Below are 20430 nucleotides of genomic sequence, written 5' to 3' on the forward strand. Positions count from 1 at the left end.
CATTTTTACAAAGGAATTTTAATAATTGTTTGAGGTGAAAACAAATTATGACAATTCTTAAGCAGAAAGAGATATTGATGATTTTTAATTTAAAGCTTACTAGTTTTAGGTATCACCACATGTTTTAGATGACTGCTTATACTTTGGAAAAAATCCCAAAACTTACAAAGGCCTTTAATGTTCTGTGATCACATTTCTCTTGAAAAAGGAACATTCGGTAAGACAAACAAGCAAGAGAGTAATAAGGTTAAACCCTCTTTGTTTTAATTTAGAGCCTATTCTCCTTTAAAAGAACTGTGGAATTGTAAAAAGATGATGCTTTTAAAATATAATTTTTGGACAAATTCTTCTTTAGGCCCTAACATGGGGGGAAAGTCAACATACATCCGACAGACAGGAGTGATTGTTCTGATGGCCCAAATTGGGTGTTTTGTGCCGTGTGAGTCTGCAGAAATAACCATTGTGGATTGCATCCTGGCTCGGGTGGGAGCAGGAGACAGCCAGCTGAAAGGAGTGTCTACTTTCATGGCTGAAATGCTGGAAACTGCTTCAATCCTTAGGCAAGTCTTGTGCTTCTGTGTAATTGTGTTGGTTGGGGTTGATGGGAAAGGAGGCACTCTGAGAGATGCATTTATGAGTTTTCTTTTTTGGTGAATCTTAGTGGACAATATCAAATTCTTTTTAGAGGGTACATAAGTTCTTGAAGTAGCCTTCTTTTTATTCCAGTGGTCAATACAGCGTTGCTACCAAGAGGCCAAAGTCTAAATGGGACAAAGAAACTAATTTGGAATGATCTGTGTGATGCTGTGTCTGCACTATATTTGTAAATACAAAGGGTCTTTTTCCTCTTCCATGCTCTGCATCCACAGCATAACTTGTGGTATTCCAATATCCAGAGTTCATTGTTAGCAAATGTTCTTGTGTTTCTAGGACAGCAACTGAAAACTCCCTGATAATCATTGATGAGCTGGGAAGAGGAACTTCTACTTATGATGGCTTTGGCTTAGCTTGGGCTATCTCAGAATACATTGCCAGCAAAATCTGTGGCTTTGCCATGTTTGCTACACACTTCCATGAACTCACAGCTCTTGCTGAGCAAGTGCCAACAGTAAATAACCTCCATGTCACTGCTCTGACCAGCGATGACACGCTGACGATGCTTTATCGTGTCAAGGAAGGTAAGGTGTGTCTCAACTTCGTTTTGCCCTGAGAGAGAAAAATCTTAATGAAAGAATAACCCCCCCCAAAATTCATGTCATACTTCAGGCTTGGGCTTTATAATATATGTATTCTTCTCTGAGCATAGACAGTGTATGTGACAGGAACTCTGCCCATGTGTGAATACAGTAGGTGATGTTGATTCTTCTTAAGCTTTCTAGGCTATTTTTAAGTTGATGTTTTTGAATTGCTTCCTTTTTCTTTTTTAAAGACAGAGAGAAGGCTTCCAGAGGGTTATTTTCTGTATTCCTAAAGCAGCCATTTTAACCTGCTCTGATGGAAGAGACTTACATTTCTTAAACTGTTCTTCTAAAAGAAATAAGTGCACCTTTTATGTCCTGACAGTTTTTATTAATGTCAATTTCATTGTAATAAGACTTTCTCTTATGTTGCCCAATTTATACAGTACTTTGATGTAGGAAAAAATCATATGGGTAATTTTTAGCTAATGGCAGCATAGTGAAACAGCAAGTAGCCTGTTTTGTTAGTATAAGATCAGTTAGGTGTATTTAAAATCTTTCAGTGGATCCAGTTATTCCTTTCATTATTAAATTACACAATTTTAATTAGCCATAAATTTCATCTATTCCTCCTGCTTCTCTATATCCCCCATAATTTGTTTTTGCTCCCTTCAGTAGGAGCCTGTATTTGTTGCTAAATAAAGCAGAGCTGTAACTGTGGCTTGCAAGGTGTGCCCATTTATGGCATTCTGATTTAGTTGTGAACACTACAGTCATTTTGGATTGTTCTCACTGGAGCATTTCAGTCTGGTTAGCAACCTCTGGGCTGAGATTTTGATTTTAAATGTGGGCACAGTATTCCTTCTTACTCTGTATACCTCTTAATTTTCCTCTTCTGAGTTCCACAACAAAGGAATGAGTTAGATAACACTTGAATGGGTGGAACAGGGTTACTATGGAACACTCTGGCTATCTGGATCTGATACCTTGCTGGCTTTACTCCTATGACATTACTAATTGCCTATTTCTTACTCATTTTTTCTGGGTTTAAATCCATGAAATTACTTCATTTCTTGCCATTAGATTACATGTATGACCACTTCTAATTTTGTGTTCCCCTCTGGCTTTAATCTTGCAGTTAGGTTTTGGGTGCTTTTCTGTAAAGCTTGGGAGACTGCTCTGAGCAAGGGGAATCACAGCAGGAGCAGTACTGCTCTCCTCTGGCTTTGCTGAGAGTCTACTCAAAACTGAGTGGATTAGCTCTGTCTGCCACAGCCCTGTACTTTTAAACTCTGTGTCCTTGTCTTTTAGGGGTCTTTATTCTTTAGAAGTGGGTTTTGTGGGGGCACTTTCTCAGGGAATGCCCAGTTTTTGCTCTAATATTACTCCAAATTGCTGTGGCCCTGGTTCCCAGCTGGTCCCATGGAGAGGAGGGGTCTGTGGTTCTTTCCCAGTTTGTAGTTTGCTGTTTCCCATCTTCTCCAGCACATGCTGAGCTCCTTCCACAAAGTGAAGGTTCATACCCTCTGAATGCATTGCTCAAATAGGTGCTTAAAAGGTGATTCAGTGTGGCATTGGAACTGAGGAATAATAGTCAATCTGCTGCAAGTGTACATGGAAACCAAGTGGTTTTGGTGCAGCAAGAGATGGTGATGTACAGAATCTGCAAACAAGCCATCTTTAGCTGCCTTATTTTGACCATGTTTGTTGAGGAGGGAATCAATATACACTATATCAAACTCTTACCTTCTACATCCTTTGGAACAGCAGCTCACACAATAAAACCCCCAAATATTCCCCAGACAGTTGGGCGAGCTCTCTTTCTTCAACCCAGTCCTTTTGTTTCTAAAACCTGTATTAATTCAGCCATTCTGGTCATGATAAAAACTGTAGAAGCCCAGTTTCATATTTTTCTTCAATCAGTTTTGCCATTTTTAGTCTTCTTTGTACATGCAATATCTTTCCATTCCATCCATTTTCTTGGAGATGCTATTGGGCATGAAGACACAATATTTTTTGTCTATCTATTTAAACCTTAGAGGAGATACAGCACTATGAAATCTTCATCTTTAAATACATGGTCTCCAATCAGATACCCATCTTTCACCTGACTTTTTGCTTTTAGTGTTGTGCTCTTTCCCTTTTAGAATTATTATATTGCTCCATCAAGGATGTGTGTATGGGCAGCTCAGTGCCATTTGAAATATATAACTAAACCTGAAAAGCATGACAAGGAACTTTTGTACAGTGTTTTCAACCATGTCCTCATGCTTCAAGAGTGACAAAATCACCAGAAGAGGAGACACATGAAGTACTGCTCTCCAGGCCTCTGCTCAGGATTCTCTGAGCTGAGAACTGAGTTATCTCTGGGTTTGGGAAGGTGTCTTTTTAATACAAAACCAAGAAGACTAATTTCCTTTAATAAACCTGAGAGATTACAGGGTTAATAAACCAGAAAAAGTCTAAATGCTAAGTTTTCCATCAGCTATTCTTTGGTTACCCACTATTGAATAGATGATTAGTTAAAAAAAACAACCTACCATTTTGCAAATGTAATTAATTTATTCTGAACTCCTTGCTGGAGACCAGAATTAAAATTATGTAGTAATATCTGTGGGAGGACAAATGGAATTATGATAATGTAAACAAATAAGAGCTGATAGATTTTATCAAAGGGCTTTTAATACTGAAGTGAAAATTGTTTTATGTATTCTGAGCAATTATGAGGGCTTTTCTCAAACATGTTATAAACAGTGTGTTAATTGAAGTAAGTGTGAAGTTACAGTTGAAAGATTTTGATATAATTGAAGATGACTCCTGGAGACTGAGGAGTTATGTGGTACAGATTCAAAGAAAGAGAGAGATGATTGAGACTGCAACATTTTTAATATTTATCTATACACACACATATATGTATTTATATAGGTATAGAGTAAATGTCAGAGATACCTGTTAAAAATGTGAATAATTATATTCTACAGACTGTGCCAAAATACTTGAATAAAAATAATTGTACAATTTCATTAAAGTACTAGAGGGAAATTCTCTCTGCCTGAAGAGTTTTTCATTTCTTTTTGAAGCACTGTGGAGCTCTGCAATTACTGCTCTAATGGAGCTTAATTAAATAAGAGCATATTTTTTATTCTGTGTTATCATTTTTAGCAGAAAAGATAAAACAAGAAGTGTTGGGGAGAACCAGATAATGTCACACACTTAGTTCTTCAGAACTATTAAAAGCATAAGAGCTATTACAAGCATGTCCATATAATCTCTGTGTAGCCATATTATCTTCTGAGAATTCTTAACTGTTGGGGTTTTTTCTCTGCATCCAGGTGTTTGTGACCAGAGTTTTGGAATACACGTAGCAGAGTTGGCAGCTTTCCCAAAACATGTGATAGAAAGTGCAAGAGAGAAAGCTTTGGAGCTGGAAGAGTTTCAAAACATTGGCAAGTCCAAGGAATCTGAAGGAGAACCACCAGCCAAGAAATTATACAGAGAAAGAGAGGTTTGCTATCAGAAATAATTTTAAACATTTGAATAGCTAAAGCAAAATCATTTAAGGATTCAGATTCTCCCAAAGCATGAGGATAATTACCCTATAATGTATTTTTCCATAACAAAATGGCTTGGCTATGATGCTCATTAGGAGTTCAAGAGATGTTCAGGGGTAGTGAGTTTGATTTAGACTAATTTCAAGTTAATGAAGGCAAGAATTTTATCTAAAAACATGGATTTAAGATACAGCTTTTGTTACCATTGTGTAGAACATTCTTGGTTCTGCAGTTGGGTCATACTTGGTTTTGCTTCCCCTTATTTGAGTGTTCATGGGTGCTGAGTTCTTAGAGCCCAGTGTGATCTGACCTGTTCACAGAGAAAAGCTGAATACCCAGCCCCTCCTTTGTGCTCTTCCATGCCCCATCAGAACTGTCACATCTCAGGAGCTGATCATATCAAAGAGTATGGCAGTCAGTACCTGGAATGTCTGATTTACAGGTGTCACAAAACAAAGTTTCTTTAAAGAAAAGGAAAACAAAGGCTGCAGGAAGCTTTTACAGAATGTCCTGTTGTCTTGTTGCTGGATTAAGAGTCCTGACAGCATCTGTGGCTGCTGCTGTGTGGCTTGTGTTGGTTTTTGTCAGTAGCTGGGTCCTCCTTGCTGTGTGCATACAAACCTGCTTCCAGAGCTTAGTTCTGTGTCCCAGCAGTCAGCCTGAAACTCCACATGTACCAGTGTACATGTCAGTACCAGTCAGCCTTGTACCACATGCATGTTTTATTCTTTGGTGTTTCAATAATACCTAATATTCCATAAACCCTCTAGGCAATAGAATGGCAGAGCTTTAGATGTCTCACCCAGAGAATTTGTCTGCCTTGGTTAACATCATGTGTAGAGGAAAAAGGGTGCTGTTACTTTTTGGAAACTTCTGCACTGAAAACTACTTCATCAGTCTTAAATGATAAGAGGAAACTTTTCAGTAGAATTCTGTGGTGCAGAGAACTAGACAACTTGTGCATTCTGGGCCAATTGTTTCCAGTGCAGGGATTCTGAATACTGTTCATTGCAATGTTTGTTCTTGCTATTTAAGTCAGATTGTTTAGAAGCTCCACTTTGCCTGTTTGTGTAAAAGCATATGCATAAAGCTTAATTATCATCTGTTCTCCTTGGTGACGGCCACTCTGCAGTTGCCTGGTTACAATTTGTCCTTCTGCATGTTGAAATATTGGTTTTGATTGACAGTCCCTTCTAAAAGTAGCTAGTTTGGGTAATATGACCATTCTGATGCTGTTGCTGCTGGCAGTCCTCACCTCATGTGGCTGCACACTGAAATTAAATGTGGAACTTACAGGACACCATAATGTTAAATACTGTATTTATGCTGATCAACTGGTGCTTTTTGCTCATGCATTGAAAATGAACTTCTGGTACCAGCGTAAATGGTTTGTTCTGGTGTTCAGAACTTGATAGCAAGGACAAAAATAACCATAATTTTTGCCTGCGCTGAGTTTCTACTGATGAACAATACTTTGTATCTGTAGGGAATTTGGAAAATTCCTGCTTGCAATCTAAACATCTTTCCTGTTTTCTTTTCCTTCTCTCCGTTTCAGGAAGGTGAAAAGATAATTCAGGATTTTCTTTGTCAAGTGAAAGCATTGCCCCTGGCAGATATGTCAGAAGAAGACATCAAAGTCAAGTTGAAGCAGTTGAGAAATGATGTTCTGGCAAAAAACAACAGTTTTGTGAATGAAATAATTTCTCGAACGAAAGTTACATCATGAAATGTGTGAGAATAGGATACAGGTCTTAAAGCATATTTTGTATTGAACTATAATTTTCTTGTCTTGTAGCTTTTATACTTTGTTATACTTGTACTGATTTATGTAGGCTTTTTTTTTTTTGGATTGTAATTATTTTGTAAAAAATTCTGAGCACATTGTGTGTCAGATTCCTGCTTCAGTTGGGATTATTTTATCCTTTTAGAAGTTTGCAATAAAATGGTTTTTCATATTGAGAGTTACTGACTGCACAAACAAAGCATGTAATACTTTACCAGAAGTGTGCTAGAAAGTCTAACAGTTGAGGTGTCAAACAATTGCCAGAGCCTTGGAAAACAGTAGTGTGTACACAGAATCTTTGTCCTAGACCATGATTCTTTTTTGTGTGATGCAATTATATTAATTAATTTACTAAAGATTTATGATGCTGTATTCATGCTCCATTATGAAGAAACCATCTAAGTGTGCCCAGGTGGCCAAGAAGGCCAATGGCATCCTGGCCTGTGTCAGAAAGAGTGTGGCCAGCAGGACCAGCAGTGATTGTCCCTCTGAATGTGGCACTTGTGAGGCCACACCTCAAATCCTGTGTCAAGTTCTGGAGCCCTCACTACAAGACATTGAGGTTCTGGACAGAATCCAGAGAAAAGTAGTGGATCTGGGGGAAGGCTCTGGGGCACAAGTCTGAGGAGCTGCTGAGGGAGCTGGGGTTGTTCAGCCTGGGCCAAAGGAGGTTCAGAGGAGATCTTACCACTTTCTAAAATTCCCTGGAAGGACTGTAGCTGGGTGGGGATTGGGCTCTTCTCCCAAATAACAAGTGATGGGACAAGAAGAAACAGCCTCAAATTGCACCAGAGGAGTTTTAGATTGGGTATTAGGAGAAATTTCTTTACCAAAAGGGTTGTCAAACCATGGAACAAGCCACCTGGAGAAGTGTCAGAGTCACCACCCTGGAGGTGTTGGCAATGGGTGTAGATGTGGCACTCAGGGACGTGGCTCAGTGGTGGCCTTGGCCATGCTGGGTTGATGGTTGGATTCCATAATCTTTGGTCTTTTCCAACCAGATAGGGTTGTGGTTTGTCAGAATTTTTTTGCATGTGTACCTGCACAGGGCTTGGGGGGTTTGAGGTGGGTGGGTGAGAGGATTTTTTTTTGTTTGCTGTGTAAATGGTAAGGCTTGAGTCAAATATACTACAGGCCTGCTCTTCCTGCCTGAGCTGTGGTTTTGTAATGTAAGCAGAGGCTGGGGTGAAGTTACATTTTAACTGGAACATCTGATCTGGACATGATTAGTGAAGGGTGTCTGCAAAGTAAGAATGGATTGATTTTTATCTCATGTGCTTCTCTCATTGAGACAGTTTGAAAGCATGCCGGTACAAGTCTATTTTCTCCTTGAAATTTAGCATTTTAAATTGTAACTGAAGAATACTACCTATATTTAAAACTGTCAGCGTTGAAAGACTAATGGGAAAAGGTGTTTGTCGCAGGAGATGATAGAAATAAAATCATGCTGAAGATGTTATTGGCAAACTCTTACTGTGTTCAGAGATTGCATCAGTGGGTGTGTGCTGGGGACAACAGTGCTGCTGTTAAAGCTGTGCTATAGCCCTGTGCCAGGGATTAATGTGTTGCAGTGGTCTGCATTTAAACATTTAAATAGTTGTAGTGATGTTCAGTTTGCTGTTGGATAATGCTTGTACTTAGACTAGGACTGGGATGTAATGGACCTGCTTAACAGAAGCACTGAAGGCTTGTTTGAGAGGTTGAGGTGCTGCATAACACCTTTCTGGCCTTTAAATTAAAATGCATTCTGCTTACAAAGACAAAAACAGGTCTGCATCTACAAACAGCACAGTTGATGCATGGTCTGGAAAAGCCTGTGATGAAGGAATCTGTTGCATACAGTAACAATGTATGTTTTAGGAATTTTGATTGTTTCAACCATCAAAGTATCCAAAAATGTTGGCTCAAACTGCTTTAGGTATTGCTAGAAACGAGCTGTTCCTGTGAGGCAGGAGTGGCTGGCACTGACAGGCTGAGATCCCTGTGGTCTGAGCAAAGATGCCCCTTGCTCAATGTGTCCATGTAACCAAGAGAACAGGCATGAAACCATCAGAGGTCATCTCTTCCAGGAATTTCTCTGTTATCCCTTTGGCCCTTGTGTGCACTTTGGCTGCCAAGGAGTTCCTTTCTGAGCTGCTGCCAGCAAGAGGAGCCACTTCTCTGCTTCTCTCAGTCCCCTTTATGTTCCTTGTGTCTACTCTCTCCTTTCTGGCTGCAGTGCATCAGTGCTGTGTGTCTGCAGTGTGCTGAGGACAGGCTGCTTTTATTTTTGTATTGCTGTTGCAGGCTGATAGAGGTATTCCCATGTGGCCAGATTTGCCTGTCTGAGGGTGGAAGGTGCTCAGGAGTGATGGACCAGCCTTGGGCAGCACTTTCTGTGTGCTTCAGAAAGCATCTGATGTATCTGCAACAAAGAAGATTCATTTTTTCTCATGCCCTTCAACACTCTCAAGGAAGAGGGGTGCAAGTTAACAAGATTTTAAAACTAATCTTTTGAACTGTTTTTCTCTCTGCACTACACTTCCCCCTCCCTCTGCTGCTGGATATAGGCAAGAGGAGATCAGGCAGGGTTAAGTCTCCATATGTCAGTGCTGCTTGCAAACTGGGTTACAGGTAGTGTGATTTCATGTGAGCAGGCGGGGTGGCTATTTTTGCTAGTTCCAATTTAGCTTTTTGTTCAGAAATGTACCTATGGGGCAGCAGAAATTCCACAACTTCTGCTTATTACAGAGCTGTGCCAGGGATGCAAAGATTATCTAAGTTTCTAAAGAAACTAAGGAGGCTGTTGAGGAGCAGTGAGGCCATGTACTGTTAGCTTTGAATAATGATGCAAAGTTCTCTTTGCTTGTTCACCTGAGAAAGCCTGGCACTGAATGCTGCAGGCAAGTGATCTTTTTAGTCTCTGCTGTTCATCCAGAAGGCTCTTTGTGAAGAAAACTGCATTAGCTGGGGTAAAACAAAAGAGGGGACATGAGCAGACACTGAGTGAATTAATTTTCCTTTGATGATTTCACTTCCTTTCTGATCAGGAGCACCTGGTAGCCAGCCTGATGGAAAAGTGTTGGGTTTACCTCTTGGGTTGTGGTCAAAGGCTCCATTTGGGGTTGGATGACTCCAGGGATCAAGCTCACAAATCCAGGGAATGCTGCCTGCTAGATCTGGACTCATCTCTTGCAGCTGTGCCTGATAATAATGCAGTCACCAAGTGGCTCTGTGTCTCTTTCCTCTGCTCTTGGTGCATGTAGCTGTTCTGAGCTGACAACCACCCTGTGATTGACTGGGTCTCAATTTTCCAGATACAGTAAGCCTGGGGGAGAGCTGATTGCTGAGGGCTGGGACTGTGTGAGCAGTTTCATTTGGTTTGTTGCAAGATTATGATGATTGTTTAAACTGAGTTTCATGGCATTAATTTAATGAGTTTTCAAACACCCAACACAGGCTGAGCAGTTTCTCTGGCTATGAAGCAGTGAGACAATTGGTCTTGTTATTCTGCAGTGGGGCACATTTATTAGAAAAATCAAGAAAGAGCAGTTGCTGCTCTGCATCTGAAGTGTAGTGTGAGGTCATGCATTGAATTGTTTGCCTCTTGCTGACCTGGGAAGAAGGAAAAGAAGTGGCTTCAGGAGCTTGAAGCCTTACAATACAGGGGAGAGGTGCTGTCATCTTCCTGAGATGGCTGCAACCCTTGCAGTGTAACTTGGCTCTTGATGCTGTTTGCTGAAAAAGGCCTGTTAGCTGTTGTCTCTCAGATGTTCCTGTTCCTCTCCCAGCCTTGCAGCTGCCTTTCCCAGCCTGTTGCCTTTCCTCTCTATTCCTGCCAAGCTCCTGCACTGTTCCTGTACACAGAGGAGCACCTTACAGTGCTTCATTTATGTATGTGTGTCCAGCTGCCAGCAGAGATTTTTATTTGTCTGGGGTGGGACAGGGGTAGATCCACCCCTACACATGCTGCTTTGCCAGTCAGATTGAGAGGGACCAACCTCTGCCATTAAAGAGGGAAGTGACAATTTCTGATCATTTTTAGTGGCAGCTGGGACTTACCTCCTGACTTGGTGTCCCCTGTTGCCTGACCCAGCAGCAGTGCCTGCAGCTGAGGGAGACAATCCTGTAAAGCAGATGACAGGTTGTGTTTGCTGCTGCAGAGTAGTGCTTTCTCAGAGGTGAGAAAATGTGTTTGCTTTTTTGCCTTTGTGAGGAAAAGGTGCTTTGGCACCTAGTTTGAGCTGCTGGATTTCTGTGGCAGTTTCCTTAATTGTTCCATCTTTGTGGGGACGGTTGGGAAACTGAAAACAGCTGTGCTAAACAGCAAGAGCCGAGGGAAGAGCTGAGAATAAATAGCCAGTGCCTGTAAGAACATTTCCCTGCTGATCCACCCCTCCTGCTGCATGCTGCAAAGCCATTGCTTGTCAGGGTGATGAGCTCGCACTGGGGCTGGTTTCAATATGTTCACTCTTTCTCCAAAAATCAAGCAGCTGTCCCCTGTGTTGCTGTGGACTCTGGCAGTGGGCCCAGCTGCCATGGCAAAGAGCAGACCTGCACAGGGAGTGCTGCTGCACATCACTGGCAGTGTGGTCCCATCTCCAGCCCTGCTGGACTGTGCTGGGGGGAGGCAGGAAGCTGGGCAGCACTCCTGAAAGTGTCTGTGCCTGCCTGATGGTGCTGCTTTATATCCTGACAAACATGAACTCTTTCCTACTGAGATTTTGAAGTATCTTCTGTCCTTTGTGCACAAAGCTTCAGGAAAGCATCCACCACTGTGGGCTTCAGAGCAGAGATTGTCAGTCTTTCCAGCATGCCTGCTGGTTTCCCTTGTGTGGCTGCTCCCAGAAGCCTCTGACAGCAGGCAGCCCAAGTTTTGAACCTCCCTTCACCCACCTGACCCCCAATCCAGAGCTGGCTGGGGAGCTGCTCTCCCTGTGCAGGTGCAGCCAGAGTGACACTGTAGGGGACAGAGAGAGCCAGCAAACTGTGCCACGTGCTGCATCTCCTCCCCAGGGCCTGTGGTTCAACAAAAAACACTCCACAGAGGATCAGAAATGTAGCTGTCAGAATGTGGTCCCAAGCCATGCAAGGAATGGCAGCATGTGTTACCATGGTGCAAGCCTCGTGGGTTCAGGTGATGGGGAAATGCCGTTCAGAGGCAATTCCCTCTGCCTGGATACCTGCAGTAATTTTTCCTCTTGTCTTTCTGCTGGAGGTTGTTGCTGACATGAGTGTCCCTTTCTTGGTTTTCAGGGTCTCAACATAATGGCAAGTGGTTTCCTTATGCTTTCATGTGCTAATGAAGAAGGTAAAAATAAAAACCAAGCTTCATATCAATGTTCAACACCCAAATAACTAGCATGATTTTTCTGATGCTCGTTTTATTGCAGATGCTCTGGCTGCAGTCTTTTTTTGCTATGACCTGGGAGGGCAGTGTAGGAGTTTTGGTTTCTGTACCTGCTGACTCTTTTCACCTTGGGCAGTAGTAGATTTTTCAAGCCCACACTCCCTTTCTGCTTGCAGGAAGTCATCTTTCATATCTTCATTTTGCTGTGGCATTTATCATTCAATTCAGGGACACTGGGATGCTCTGGAGCAATTCACTTGCACATTGGTGGCAGTCAATGACATTAAAAGGTAAAAAAAAGAAGCCTGCTGTATAAAAGGATGTGTACTGTAGGGCCCAAGGCAGGTGATGTAGGGGCAGGAGATCAGAGGGGTGCATGCCCCCAGGGTTTAAAAGCTGCACTTCTCCAGGCTGGCACAAAGGTCTGAGATGACAAGAGTGACTGCACCAGCTGGGAGCAGCCACCTGGGGTAGCTCTGATAGTGCAGAGTCCATGGCATGGTCTCCTTTGGTCCAGTTTGCTGTAGGAGCCCTGGCCCCCAGCACAGGCTGGCCTTTCTCCAGGAGTGTTCTGAAAGGTGAACAGCATTGCCTTTAACTTAAAGAAATTAATCTGAGACCAAAACCACCTGTTTGAGGTTGCCCCATAAAATGAACAGCATTTGCTAACTGAACCACCAGCACTATGAAACACTTGCATGGCTGGGTGGCTTGCTTAAAATATTTGATGTTCTGTGGGGGAAGCTCCTGTGAGACCCCAGCTTGGACCTGTCCTGTGCAATGACACAGCCCTGGAGCAGAGTGAACCTGGCTCTAACAGATCTAAATCTTATTATCATATTCCTGGTTATTTCCCCTACAGTAGTGTTTTAATGGTGTCTCTCTCTCTCTTTTTTTTTTTTTCTTTTTTTTTTTTTTTTTTACACTCTGGGGAGGAAATCAATTTCTGAGAGGGAAACCTTGCAGAAGCCCCTCTTTCTGTGCTGCTGTAGCTGGATTTCAAGCATGATGTAGTATGATAGTATGATACAACATAGGTTATGAGAAAACTGCAGTGCTGTTTATCTTTCTGCTGTAGAGAGACACAGGATTAAGTCTGTAATCTCTCTTGTAAGAGATGTGCTCGTTCAGTGTGAATCAGAGGAGCTGCATGAAGTAAATGCTTTTTTTTTTTTACCCTGAGATTAGATAGCTGTTGATTTGGCCCATGAATCCACACTAATGCTGTTGTGCTCTCAGTAATTCTCAATGGTTTAATTTCTCTCTGGAGTGTAGTTTGTAGATAAAAGTGTGATTTTCTTACTGGAAATCTTTGAAAGCTGATGAGTATTTTACCCATTAGTATTACAAAGTTCAGTTTTACTGTTTTTTTAAGAATGAGAACTGATCTCCATCAGTGACTAGATGCTTATTTATCCTGTGCACAAGAGGAAATCAAACCATCCAAGGCTTTGCTGCACCTCCCACGCATCCTGGTGCCTGCACTTAGGATTTTTCTTTTGCTATTACCCTTACCAAAGGATATCATGCAAGACAGAGTGCTTGAAGGTGTTTAATCTGAACAAGGATTTTTTTGGGGAGTATGGTAACCAGTGCAGTAATCTGACATTTGCAGATAATGCCTGAAAACTTGCTCTTTGGCCCTTCCAGGAGGACACAGTAGCATGGGAAGGATGCCTGCTGTGAAATCCTGAGCTGCTGTGCCTGCTCTGGGCCAGTCCCTTTATGAGGTCTGTCCAAGTAGAATCTTTATCCAAATGGGGAAATTTAGTCTATAAAATAGATTGCAATGCATCTGGTCTATAGAGAGCAGGCAGCCAATAATGCATTTCACAGGGAGCTCAAAGAAAGCTCCATAACCATCAGTCAGGAGGGTTTTGGAAAACCTTCCCACGGGTGTAGGGGTCAAGAGCCTTGCACACCTTTAGGATGGTGTTGGTTGCTGAAGGAGGGATGCTCCTCTCTGCCTCTCCTGCAGTTTAGTGTCTCCCCAAACACAGTCCTGCTTTGCACTGCAGCCAGCACAGTGCAAATGCTCAACGTGAATTCCTCTGGTTTTAGTGCTGTGGAATTGGATAGACAGACAGGGAGGAGAGGAGGAGCCCAGCCATGAGGAGCATGAGCTTAAACTGAAGTGGTACAAACTACAGGGTTTCTACTTCACATACCACAGACTGCTTGATTTTGCTCTTATGTAAGTTAGTGACAAAACTTCCACCAATTTGAATAGAGCAGAATGAGGTCACCATGAGTCTGTGGGTGATGTTTAAATTCTCACTTCCTGGGGTAGTGAAAACAAGCCCTGAGCCCTTTGAGACTGAATGGAGTCCTGAACCTGAAGGCTGAAGTGTGGGGCAGGTGGGAGAGGCTGTAATTTTTGGGTGTTCTTTACATGCTGCTCTAAAAAGGCCACACAAAAAAAAAACCCCAACAAAAGCTCTTTGCACTCAGAAAATAGTCCTATTTCTTCTTCTATAAAAATGAATACACTAGCAAGTCTTTCAGATTCAGCTGAGGGGAAAGTGGCTGTAAAAATTGGTGCTCCTGAATGTGTGCAGGCAGGGCAGCTCCAGGACTTGGATGGCAGAAAGCTTGGATGTCACCAGCTTGTCTTGTGCCTGCTGAAAATTCACCTGTCTAGAAAAGCTTTTTCCCTCTGTCAAGCCATGTTAGGAACATCCATGAGAGCAGACAAGCTGTGATGAGTAGGGTGTGAGTCTCTGTGTCAGAGTGTGAGCTGTGGAAAAACCTTGGCTGGGCTCTGCTTGTAGCAGAGAGATCAGCTAGAAACCAGCCTAGCAGAAATAAGTTCTCAGCTTCAATGTACCCTGAAAGTCAGCAGTTCCTGTCTTAAAATGGACTGAGTGGCCAAAAATGGTTGCTGGAAAGACTATATGGAAAGATACTGGTCTTTATCCAGTTCAGAGCAGAAAAGCACATGGAAAGGGATCCTCATTGATGTCCTGAAAGGAGACAGGCTCTTTGCTTCCCTCCTGAAGCAGGACCCTAAGTAAAACTTCTTAGGTGTCACCCTTGTCTTCCCAGTCAGCCCCTCTCTGGGGACACCAGTATTTATTCTAACCCATATTTTTAGTGGCTGTCCAGATAGAAATGTCCATTGATAATATATTGGGATTTAAATTACTAAATTTTTTCAGCAGTGGGGGAAAGAAATCCATGTGGAGACCTCTCACTTCTCTCTCCCTGGAGTGTCTCCACAGCCTGTGGTAGCTAATCAGGGCAGAAAAACCTTTGCAGTTTGAACTGAGCACCACACCATTCACAAGGCAAATACTGCCTACTCAGAGCTCTCCTCATGGTCTCAACATCCACCTTGCAGGTGCTTTAACACCACCCACAACAAATTTCCTGCCTGTACAAGAAAGCACTGAACCAAGCAGGGACAAGCTCTCTGAAGGATGGTGCTCCCAGACTCCCAGAGCTGCCAGCATGGTGTATTAAACACCAGTGGGGTACTAGAAAAATACTGGAGGGTATAGGGCTGATGCTAATAACACCCAGCTGCAGTTTCTGGAATTGTAAAAGATTTTAGAGCAAAGATGTCCACCAGTGCTGAATGATGCAGTGAATGCATCCCCTGACTGTATGAGGTGCTACTGGTGCTGACTTGAGCATATCAAGATCATCTCTTGCCCTTAGAAACCTTCTCCTCAGCCCTGGGCATCTGTGGGTACCAGCAGTGTCTTGGAATGATTCTCTTCATGGGGGTTATTTCTCTCCTGGCAGGTTGTGCAGGCCCTCCATGTCAGTACCACATTTCTATCAGGAGTGGAAGATGTGGGAATGGTGCCACTGCTGATCCAAAGGGCTGATGGGCAGAGAGGAAATGTGCCAGATAAACAGGAGAGGAAATTGTTAAGATTGGATATTAGGAAATGATTTTTCATGGAAAAGGTTGTCCAGGGAAGTGGTGGAGTCACCATCCTGGAAAGTGTTTAAAAATGATGTAGATATGGCACTCAGGGACATGGTTTAATGGTGGGCTGGGCAGTGCTGGGTTAATGATTGAACTCAGTGGTCTTACAGGTCTTTCCCAATCTTAATGCTTCTGTAATTCCATGATTCTCTGAAAGTCCTCCTGTGAGCAGCAGTGTCACCCTGAATGCCAGGCTCCTGCCAACCCAACAGCCCTCCTCTCCTTCTGTTGGGCAAAACAATTTCTTTAAAACCCCTTAATAAAATAATGCTCCTTAAAAATTGGCTTTTGAATCTTCTCTGCTGGAGTTGTTGTGTAGTTATTTGCTTGAAGGGCATCCAGGAGCACTCCTCTGGGCACCAGTGCCAAACCATCTTCTGCTTGCAAATGGGATGGATGCTGGCTGTGCTCTGGATGCTGCCCCAGGCTGGCAGGGGAGCTGAGTGTCAGTGTCTGCACAGCTGTTGCCATGCCTGGGGCCCTGTGGCCCTGCAGCTGATGCAGGTGCCAAGGAGACAAGGGCACTGTGGTGGCACCCATTCCCCTGCTCAGAGCTGGGATCCTCAAGTGCCCTGCAGGTCTGACCAAAGTGAGAAGCAGGAAGGTGAGGAATGGCTGAAACACCCCAGCTGATGTGCTGAGACCCCCATGGTGTCCCCATCCCTCTCAGCTGTGCAGGAACAGCCCTGGGGGAAGGCTCTGCTGAGATGGCTGCTGGACAGCCCCCAGATGCAGCCCAAATTGCCCCAGAGCCACCCAGGTCTCCCCACATTTGGCTTTAGGGCTTTGGGCACCTGGTCCCATGCACAGGGAGTTACCCCCCTTGCACTGCCTGCTGCCTCTGCCCGGGTTAAGTTGTGTTTTCTGCTGTGGAGATGCTCAGAGGGTGTATGAGCCCTCTCTATGGTATGTACTGGCTGTACCCATCTTCACCACCTCTGTGGAAAAGCAAGCAAGACCCTCATGACATGAGGCAGGATTTTGCACTGGTTATGTTTTCCTTTGCTTCAGAAAATATAATTATGTGCTCTAGCAAGAAAGTGCTGCAGAGCCAGTCTGTGCCTCTGGGTTTCTCTTTAGTCTCTGCTCTTTGTAGGTGAAAACCAATCAAAAAGAGTGAACAATCTCTCATAATTGTTTTCACGTGCACTTTTGATGTAATTTTTTTACAGCATTCCAGTGTAGATCAAAATGCATTTAGGTTGGGATGTGATACCATAAAAAGTCAGCTCGTTGACTTTTCAGTGCCTAGGTACAAAGCAAAAACAAAGTAATTTTTAGGATAGCTTTAAAAATTGCTGAGAGATGCAGCTGTCTTTTCACTGGCAGTTTCAAAACCCAGAGCTCTGCTTTTTTTAGACTACTTTGATAAATGGATGTTTTGTTACAATCCCACTGAGCTGAGCTGCTTTCTGATTTTTGCTTCCTAATTCTGATACCTGCACGATGGGAGGATTTGTCCCCACCAGCTTTTCATGTGGCAACATCTGCTTTCAGCTCTTTCAGTTTATTTAATTATAATCCTCTCAGTGGCCTGGTGTCCCCTTCTATCAACTTTGTGTGCACAAGGGAGTAGGTCTGTTGAAAAATTCAGAAACTGCTGAATACCTGTGTTTCTGTTGGAGCCAAGATGCTCAAGATTTGCAGGGCCAGGACTCTGATCATCTTAATGAGAAAAATGTGCTGCCCACAACACTGGTCTGGGGTCCAAGGATTTGCTGTTAATTCCTGCACAGGTCTCCCATGTTGTGGAGGACAAGTCCTTGGCTCTGGTACCATCCTGTGCATAGACTCACAGAATCATTCAGGTTGGAAAAGACTCACGAGACCATTAAATAATGTATATGAAATGAGGATGCCAAAAATGCCTCATTCAGAGGCTTGTGGAGAAGCTTGCAGCTGGTCACGAGATGCTTGGAAATCACCAGTGACAGAAGGGAGCCAAGATGGAGTGTCTGATTCACCCACAGGCTTCTCATTATTGAAAATGCTCTGAGGGGCTAGAAACATGGTAATTGCACTTCAGATGGAAACAACGACTAAAAAATTATCCTTAATGTTTCATTTTTTTTCCTCTAAAGGGCTGTGGATACAGCCTGTAACTGCCTATAACCATTTTTAATATGAGGCAACTTCTGCTTTAATGATCTTGCAGGTCTCTAGGATATGCTAACATTTACCATCAACTATTTGATCTACATAGGAATATTTCACTTCTTCAGTACTAGGACACATGATGCTCATGAGAGGTTGCTTAATTATACCTACATTTTAGAGGATGAGAGATAAAAATAAATATTGGTATGATCAACATGATTATCTGGGTATGAATAATCTTGTCTATATTTACTTTTTCATTTCCCATTGCTGGTGGTTTTTACCTGATTTGCAGAGATTTCAGGGATGAGTGTTTCTCTCCATGCCCAGTTCAGATGGATTGGTTTGATTTTGCATTGCAAATGCAGTTGATGTAATGAGAGATGGGCTGTTGCAGCTCCTGGCATGCACACAGCTCTGACCAGGAGTGCAGAAGAATTCTGATCCTGTCTGACCAGGCAGGAGTGAGCAGGGGAGAGACTGAAGCACATGGATAAAGCATCTTACCCCAGAGGATCCTTCTGGTTTGGTCCCTCCATTGATTTTATCACTTATTTTCCCATGTCACTGAGCTGCATAGTGTGTTAGGCTGAAGTTTTTCTTCCCAGGACATCACACCACTTTCCTTGGCCATGGGAGCCATGCATGCAGTATTCTGCCAACTGATTGACTTGTAGGTGGTGATGGACATATGGACATAAAGCTTTGCCCAACAGGCAAACCCCTGCAGTGTTGGGGTGAGGGAAGGGGGCTCCTCCTAGTTCTGCCAATGTGCCCAAGGGAAAAGTGTCCCCAGCTGTTTGCCACTGTTCCAGGGCTGGCTCACTCAGGACCATCTCTCTTGGTGTCAACATCATGTGTGTTAAAGGTGATCAGAGGTTTTCATGCAGAAGATCTGTGACACTCAAATGTCAATAAATTCCAAAATAAAGGGTTTGATCATAGCATTATGAACTTCCCACATGAACCGTTCAGAGTGACTGGAGGGTGGCAATCTAAATATAAAGGTAATTTCTTTTTTAAAAATGACTTCAGGCACATATATACAGCTTCAGTTGACTTTCAAGAGGAGTCTGTGGGAACATCTGACAGCAAAATTAAGTTATATATTTCTTGTGGGAGTTTGTTTCCTCCAAAAACAGCAAACGCCTTGATTCCCTGGCACTAGAGATTTTTAAACCTCTAATCCTAGCAGGATATGAACTGCTTTTAATTACCCTCAGTGGCAGAATTTTGTCCTTTGAAGCAATCACTTGGGACATGAAGGGGAACAAGGACATAGAGTGCAAATGTGAGGGTGATTCACTTTCAGAGCTGGTGTGGTGATCAGCTCAGCCATGGAGGTTTTGGCACTGATTTTGGCAGGTCACAGGGTCACACACAGCTCTTGTATTACTTTGGGAGAATAAAGCAGTGGGAAGGAAGCAGAAGACTTGGAAGCAGGCAGAGGAGTAAATGGGGTAAGAGACCAATTAAAGTGGATAAAAGTGAAGAGAAAAAGTGGGCATGGTGAGGGCTTTAACAACTTGTACAGTACATTTCAAGGGTATTTCAGGTGAAACCTTTTTTGGAACACTCATTCAAATTGTGTCATTTCCACCAAAATAACTGGTCACATGACTAGGGCGAGGTGGATTTTAACCTTTATATAATCTTCCTGTATAAATGCAAAAGTTGGACAAAATGTAATTTTTGGATATGGTGGAGAGGGAATTGCAGAATCAGTCAGGTTGGTAAAGACCTCTGAGATCCTCCAGTCCAGCCTTTGACCAAACACCACCATGTCAACTTGGCCATGGCACTGAGTGCCATTTCCAGTTGTTTCTTGAGCACCTCCAGGGATGGTGACTCCACCACCTCCCTGGGCACCTCTTCCATGAAGAAATTCTTCCTGATGTCCAATATGAAACCCCCCTGGCACAACTTGAGGCTGTGTCCTCTACTCCAATTAATGGTTGCCTGGGAGAAGAGATCAACCCACACCTGGCCACAACCTCCTTCCAGGGAATTGTAGAGAGTCATAAGATGAACCCTGAGTTTCCTCTTCTCCAGGCTAAACACCCCCAGCTCCCCCAGTCACTCCTCATGGGATTTACCCACTAGATCCTTCACCAGGATCTGGAATTCTCTGGATTCATTCCAGCACCTTGAAGGTGTTTCTGGGTGTGTGTGACCAGATGCTCACTGGAGATGGAAGGACAATGAAACCCAGTCCCAGGAAACAACAACAGCACTCATCTCAACCTGATGAATGCTTGCTTGGTCTGGAACCACTGAAAACCCCAATATACAATAAACCCCCAAATCCCAGTGCACAAGGTCTAATGAATCACCTGTAATTGCCTCATCCCTTAAACACCAGCCCCATGCAGGGCTCTGCCTGGCACATTTACTTCTCTCAAAATGAAGGCCATGTCTCAGTGAGCTGGGAACAGGATGGGAATGTCAGAAATGCACATGTGCCCACTGTGGGGGAGGCTGGAAAGGAGGGAAGCCCAGCAGTGACATGCCAGCAGCCAGCCTGGACACTGAGCTGGCTCTGGTATGAGCATGGG

The 20430-nt window shown here is 43.3% G+C and overlaps 1 protein-coding gene across 1 annotated transcript in view; it reads left to right on the plus strand.

The window, feature by feature from the left end:
• MSH2 (mutS homolog 2) overlaps positions 1 to 7966 on the plus strand; it is a 44307-nt gene extending 36341 nt beyond the window's left edge. The window contains exons 13-16 of the mRNA XM_056487877.1: positions 356 to 560; positions 931 to 1178; positions 4511 to 4683; positions 6285 to 7966. Coding sequence (XP_056343852.1) covers positions 356 to 560; positions 931 to 1178; positions 4511 to 4683; positions 6285 to 6455 — 797 coding nt within the window. The 3' untranslated portion in view covers positions 6456 to 7966. The remainder of the gene's footprint in view (positions 1 to 355; positions 561 to 930; positions 1179 to 4510; positions 4684 to 6284) is intronic.
• The last annotated feature ends 12464 nt before the right edge of the window (positions 7967 to 20430 follow it).

This window comes from Oenanthe melanoleuca, chromosome 3 (assembly GCF_029582105.1).
Source record: "Oenanthe melanoleuca isolate GR-GAL-2019-014 chromosome 3, OMel1.0, whole genome shotgun sequence".
In the NCBI taxonomy this organism is placed as follows: domain Eukaryota; kingdom Metazoa; phylum Chordata; class Aves; order Passeriformes; family Muscicapidae; genus Oenanthe; species Oenanthe melanoleuca.